This window comes from Phacochoerus africanus, chromosome 4 (assembly GCF_016906955.1).
Source record: "Phacochoerus africanus isolate WHEZ1 chromosome 4, ROS_Pafr_v1, whole genome shotgun sequence".
NCBI lineage: Eukaryota > Metazoa > Chordata > Mammalia > Artiodactyla > Suidae > Phacochoerus > Phacochoerus africanus.
In genome coordinates this window covers 3990210-3996469 of record NC_062547.1, presented here as the reverse complement: position 1 = coordinate 3996469, position 6260 = coordinate 3990210, and the positions used below count along the sequence as shown (strand labels likewise).

At 60.0% G+C, this 6260-nt stretch overlaps 1 protein-coding gene across 1 annotated transcript; it reads left to right on the top strand.

Moving 5' to 3' along the window:
• Nucleotides 1-580: 580 nt before the first annotated feature.
• SMIM38 (small integral membrane protein 38) lies at nt 581-1352 on the top strand. The gene is made up of 2 exons (XM_047774119.1): nt 581-623; nt 797-1352. The coding sequence occupies exons 1-2, from the start codon at nt 581-583 to the stop codon at nt 1018-1020; spliced, it is 267 nt and encodes an 88-aa protein (XP_047630075.1). The 3' UTR covers nt 1021-1352.
• The last annotated feature ends 4908 nt before the right edge of the window (nt 1353-6260 follow it).

Genomic DNA, 6260 nt, shown 5'->3' with positions numbered 1-6260 from the left:
GTGGGCTGGCGGGGTGGGGGTGGCGGTGCTCTGGGGGGCAGTGGTGGGCCTGAGGCCCTCCTGGCTGATTAAGCAGGTTCCCCTCCCGGGCCGCCTGTGAGGACCCCCGCGCTGACCCCGTGCTGCGCGCGGGCCTTGGAGATGCTGGCGGCCCATGTGCTCATTGAGCGGCGCCCGGGTCGCCGCTGGGCTCGGAGCTCTCTGATCTCACCTTCTCTCGCCTCTCCTCCCCTTTCAGCCGCACAGCTCTCGCCCGCCCTCCCCGCCCCCGGGGCTCGCGGCCCCTCCCGTCGGGGCTGCTGCCGCCACGGCTGCTGCTGCAGGGCCCGCGGCCGCTGGACAGCGCCGGCCTCCAGAAGTGATAGCTAATTGGGCAGAGAAAGGGCCCGATTGTCTGGCGGGGCCGGAAGAGCGGGCGTGGGCGGCTGAAAGCGCCAGGAGAAGGTGGCCCGCTTCGCCCAGCAGCTGCCGCCGGAGACGTTTGGAGATTACGTCAGCGCTGGCGGCGGGGGAGCCTCCCCCCACCCGGGCCCTGACAATGCGGCCCTTGTCGGCCCCGAGAGCCGCGCGCTCGGGATGAATGGCGCGGGGCCTCTTCTCCAAGGAGGCTGCTCGCGTCCCCGGTCTGTCTTCTCCTGCCAGGGGGGCCCTGGGTTGGGGCGTGGAGGGAACAGGGTCGGTCCCTTAGAGTGGCGGCCGCGGGCCTCGGAGACAACCCGCCCGTCCCCCCCCCCGCGGCTGGACTGAGCTGGCGGCCCCGGCTCCTGGACGCCTGGCTGGCACTTGGCACAGCCAGCCTGGAACCCGTGCCTGGACCTGGCTGTAGACCGTCTGCGCCCGGGGGGGCTGCCCGCCCTGGGCATGGCATCCTGGTTTGGGGAAGGCACGGGCCCCGACCCGCTCATGACCCTGCTGGTCATCATCCTGCTGGCCCGCTTCATTCTGTGGTCCTGCCTGGGGACCTACATCGATTACAGGCTGGCCCGGCGGCAGCGGCCCGGCAAACCCAAGGAGGACTAGGGCCTCCGCCGGCTGGTGGCCTCCAGCTTTAGGCACCAAAGGGCCTTCCCTCCAGGAGGGCGCTGTCCCAGAGCTGTCCCGTCCTGGGGGGCTGTGGGGAGGGGAGCGCAGCGCAGGGAGACACCGCTACCTCCCACCCACAGGGCAGAGGTGGACCAGCCCCACCTGGACGGACCAGGGCTGTCCTGGTCACGTCCCCTGACCCGTGTTGGGGGGATGGAGGGGCCCCCTGCCCGCCCGTCCATCAGGTTCTGGGGTCCCCCGTCCGTGTGCGTGACCCTGGGGATGGGTCTTCCTTTAAGAGACATTCTCTGCTTCCGATTCTTTATAAATGTGTGGGCAGGAAGAGGTGGGGGTGGATGCGCCAAAGGGGTCGGGAGGGGGAGGGCACAGGGTAGATGTGCCACATCGCAAGCCAACCCTGCCACCAAAAGCCACCCCCGACGCAGTCTCCAGCAGGCGTGAGAGTGAGCACAGATGGCGCCTTGGTTTCCCTGGAGCAGTCCCTGGGAGGGTCTCAGCATAACCTGTGACTCTGAGTTCAAGTCCAGCTCCGGCTGACCACAGGCAGACGCTTTCCCCAGCTCTTCAGTGGGCCCCTTAGTCCCCGCCCTCCTCCCTCAGAAGGTCACCGGGAAGGTCTTCCAGCTTCAAGACACTGTGGAAAGTAACGTCATGTCTTTTCTAGCAAAGGAAATCTTGGTGACTCCGTTTTGCTCTGGTTTCGGCTGAAACGCCCGCCTGCGACCCCCTCCTCCTTCCCTCTTCTCCCAGGAACAAGTTGTTTCAAAGGAGCCACCCGAGAAGAATGTGCGCCCTGACCTGACCCATGGGAAGGGGACAGGTCCCTCCCCTGCGTTAGGGGTCAAGAGGGAGGGTCTTTTCTTCTTTGCTTTTGAACATGCGCGCCCTGCTGCAGAAGTAAAACGCCTTGTCGAGATCTCCCCGGGTTCAGGCGTCTCAATTTCCGACACGGACCATCCGAGCTGTGGCCCCAACAACATGAGGGCGATTTAGTGGGGAAGCCCCAAGACCTGGGCCCCTCTGTGCTGTTACGCGTGTGGCTGAGACACCCCTGAGAAGACGGACAGGCAGGCAAACTTGACCGGAGCCCAAGAATCCTGCGCCCCCTACGGCCACCTCCCGTCCCGCCTGCTGGTTCCCACCTGACCTCAGAAGCAGTGCTATAGCTCGGGGTTTCTGCACCTGGCGGCAGATTCGTATCACCTGGGAGATTTTGGCAACACGGCCAAGCCTCCCAGACTGAGAAGCGTCAGCTGACTGATTTCAAGATGCTCTTGGGAGACGGGGGCCTGGTGACGCTGGGAATTCCAAAAGGATTTGGGTCAGCGTGGAGTCTTAGGTGGCCATTAGGGGGCTGGAGTTGCTTGGGCCCCCATCGCTGGGAGCTGTCTGCCTTGCAGCATCCTGCACAGGGGACCACAGGCGTGATACGCCCAGGCCTGGTGTGTGGCTGTCCTGTGGTTTCTGTTACTTGCAACTGATGAAATTACTCATCAGAGTTTGTCAAAATTACTCATCTTATTGTATAAGCTCTCTGCATCCAGACACAGCCTCAGATCCAGTCTACAGCCTCCTGACACGTGCCTGACACGGTGCAGGCACTACTCCCTGCGGCTGAGTGGGTGAGAGGTGCGCCCGGCCCTACACAGCCAGCAGCTGCATATTCAGCTGCAAGTAACAGCTAGACAGATAGTCACTTGAACAAGAAAAGGTGTTTCTTTTTCTTTTTTTTTTTGCTCTTTAGGGCCACACCCGAGGCATGTGGAAGTTCCTGGGCTACGGGTTGAATTGGCGCTGCAGCTGCCAGCCTGCACCACAGCCACAGCAAGGCCAAATCCAAGCCGTGTCTGTGACCTATGCCACAGCTCATGGTAATGCCAGATCCTTAACCCACTGACTGGGGCCAGGGATGGAACCCACATCCTCATGAATACTAGCTGGGTTTGTAAGCTGCTGAGCTACCATGGGAACTCTGAGAAGTTTTTTCTTTTTATTCTCTTACATGCAGCAAGAAGGTCTGGGACTTTCCTGGTGGTACAGAGGGTCAAGGATCTGGCATTGTCACTGCTCTGACTTGGGCTGCAGCTGTGACACAGGTTCGATGCCTGAGCCGGGATCAAACTTCCCCATGTCACAGGTGCGGCTTAAAAAAAAGAGAAGTCTGAGCTTGCATTGGCCATCCCCAGTCTGTGGTATGGCAGCTCCCTGATGACGTCAGGGGTGTTCTGGGTAGTCAAGAATTAACCTACCCAAGGAGCATTCTGGCCTTTGCCCTTGGCTCCTGGGAAGGGATCTCCAGGCCCTCGAATGCTGTGCCTGATAAAAGTGTTTAACTGGATCTGGGGTCACCTCAGACAGTCTAAGGGTGTGACTTTTGATGGGAGCTTTGGGCCCTGCGGGGTCTGGCTGAAGGCCAGACGTGTGGGCGGGCCAGTGCACCTGGGGGCAGGAGCCAGTGAAAACTGCGGACGGAGGCTCGGGGGCCTTGCTGGTTGGCGGAGTTCAGAGGGTGTTGCTTGGAGGAGCTGGCCCCATCCTGGACTCCGTGGGGAAGGCCGACCAAAGCTCCGTGGACGGAGCCTTCCTGGATTCTGCCCCGAGCACCTCTGCTCCTGGCTGATGTTAACTCTATTTTGCTGTAATAAATGGTAACCATGAGTATAATGGCTTTCAGTGAGTTTGGAGTCTTTCTGGCAAAAGATGGAGCCTGAGAACCGGGGGGCCCCCTCCCCGAACCTGCATTTGGGGTCAGAAGTGAGGGTGGGCTTGGGGACTGGCTCCAGCTTTTGCACCTTTCTTCGCTCCTTCCTTGAAAACTGCAGAAGGTCCTCGGGAGAAGAGCCAGTCTGCCTCCCACCTCTCCCCCCGCCATCTGACCCCTTCCCCCAAATGCGGTCCTGGTCTGGTGGTTTCTTGTGTCTGGTTTGGAGATTTCCTGCATGCTTTCCAGGAAATACCAAGGCTTCTCCCGCCCCGCCCTCTTTGCCATAACTGGCAGCACAGGCTTCCGCTGTACTTCCAGTCCCATATCAGTTTTTGTGAATTATTAATTATTTTCTATAAGGGGCATGTATTTTTCAAAGAAAGAGATGAGGAAACGGGTGCGTATGAAAAGCAAGGCAAGGGTGGGCCCCTGAGACAAGGGTCTGGGGGCTGCTCTGGGAGTGATGGTTTCCTAGTGTGTTTTGGATGGGGGGGTGGCGAGGAGGGAAGCAGCACCTGGGGTGGGGGAGGCAGGGCCAAGGCGGTGAGGTCCCTCCCTCTGAGCACAAACTTCCTTCGGGCAGCACCCGCTATGCGCCAAAGTCATCAAGAACTGGCCTCCCCCACCAAAGGGCCACCCAGCCTGGGAAGCAGCTAGTTTTTCTGTCCCCATAGATGGAAGCCACAGGGGCAGCCAGCGCCTCCCCCTGGAGGCCGGTGCAGCAGCATCAGGCAGCCATCCCCACTCCGTGACCCGTCTGTGTGTGTGTGTGGTGGGAAGGGGGTAAGGGGCTGAGACCCCTTTGTCCCATGCTCTTTTCCCCCAGGTGGGACATGACAGGTGCCACCCTCTGCCCCAGCCGCCACTTCTGTGAGTGTGTCCCTGGGGCCTGTGGGTGGGAGTGACCGCCTCTGGGTGCCGGCAGAGCAGCCAGCCCCTCTCCCCTCTCCCGGTGAGCCAGTGTGGGGCCCCAGCCAGCTCCCCGAGAGCAGCCCGCGGAGCCCCGGGATGGAGATGAGTCACCGGCTCTAAAAATAAAAAGAGTTAAGTCATGAAACAGCGTATTTCCTTTTTAAGCCAGATGTGTCTGCTGAGGGATCCCTGGCAGTCTGGGGCCAGGCTGGGAGGCCGGAGCCCTCGGCAGGGTCTGGAGCCTCGGGGCGTGGTGGGGGCGGGGCTCTCTTCTGCAGGCCGCACCCACCCACTGATCTTAGCACCTGCCAGGTTATGGATGGGGGCGGGGTGGATGCACGGGGTGGTCCCTGCCTCCGTGGCTCTTGGTTTAGTGGGGAAAACAGATGATGTATGAATAGACGAGGTCTGCGTTGGCCAGAGAGTCCTAAGGCCTCTGAGGGGCAGGGGCAGGGAGATGCACAGGGGAGGGGGCGTTCGTCCTCTCCCGGGATCTGGGGAAGGCTTCCTGGAGGAGGTGTCACCAGAAGTAGGACTTGGGAGACTCTGATGGGCAGATGGGGAGGAATGGTGTTCTAGGCAGAAGGAAGAGTGGGAGCCAGGGCCAGGGGGCTGGAAGTGCTTACGGGACATTTAGAAAACTCACGGGGGTACTTGGTCACCTGGTTACACAGGCACATTCCTGCCCCCGAAACCAGCTGCATTTAAATATCTGAGGGTGAGGGAGTTCCCGTCGTGGCGCAGTGGTTAAAGTATCCAACTAGGAACCATGAGGTTGCGGGTTCGGTCCCTGCCCTTGCTCAGTGGGTTAACGATCCGGCGTTGCCGTGAGCTGTGGTGTAGGTTGCAGACACGGCTCGGATCCCGCGTTGCTGTGGCTCTGGCGTAGGCCGGTGGCTACAGCTCCGATTCGACCCCTAGCCTGGGAACCACCATATGTCGCAGGAGCGGCCCAAGAAATAGCAACAACAACAACAAAAGACAAAAAGAAAAAAAAAAAAATAAATAAATATTTGAGGGTGGGGCCAGAAATTCTTTTTTTTTTTGTCTTTTCTGTGTCCCCACCTGTGGCACATGGAGATTCCCAGGCTAGGGGTCCAATCGGAGCTGCAGCTTCCGGGCTATACCAGAGCCACAGCAATGTGGGATCTGAGCTGCATCTGCAACCCACACCATAGCTCATGGCAACACCAGATCCTTAACCCACTGAGCAAGGCCGGGGATCGAACCTGCAACCTCATCATTCCTAGTCGGATTCGTTAACCACTGAGCCATGACGGGAACTCCCAGAAGTAAGGTTTTAACAGGGTCCTCCAGGTGATTCTTATGCTCCTCAAGGTTAAGAGCCACTGGTCTGGGTGCTGGAAGTGCAGAGGAGGGAGGGAAGATGCACGGCGGCAAGGCAGGTTGGGTCCAAATTGGGAGGGCTTTGCTGTTCACCTAGGAGTTAAGACTTCACTATCGGGCAGGAGGGAGCTTTCCAGGGAGCAGGGGTCTGGAAGCTGGGCTCGAGGATGGTACCCCGGGAGCAATGACGGTGATGGATTAATGAGGCGAGAGGTCTGGATGAGGGAGTGGGGGCAGAAGCAGGGGCAGAGGT

Bases quoted from the DNA above. Each gene is read 5' to 3' on its own strand.
- SMIM38 (XM_047774119.1), top strand. From the start codon at position 581: ATGGCGCGGGGCCTCTTCTCCAAGGAGGCTGCTCGCGTCCCCG. The intron at 624-796 runs GTCTGTCTTCTC...TGGCACAGCCAG, and splicing joins GGAGGCTGCTCGCGTCCCCG to CCTGGAACCCGTGCCTGGAC.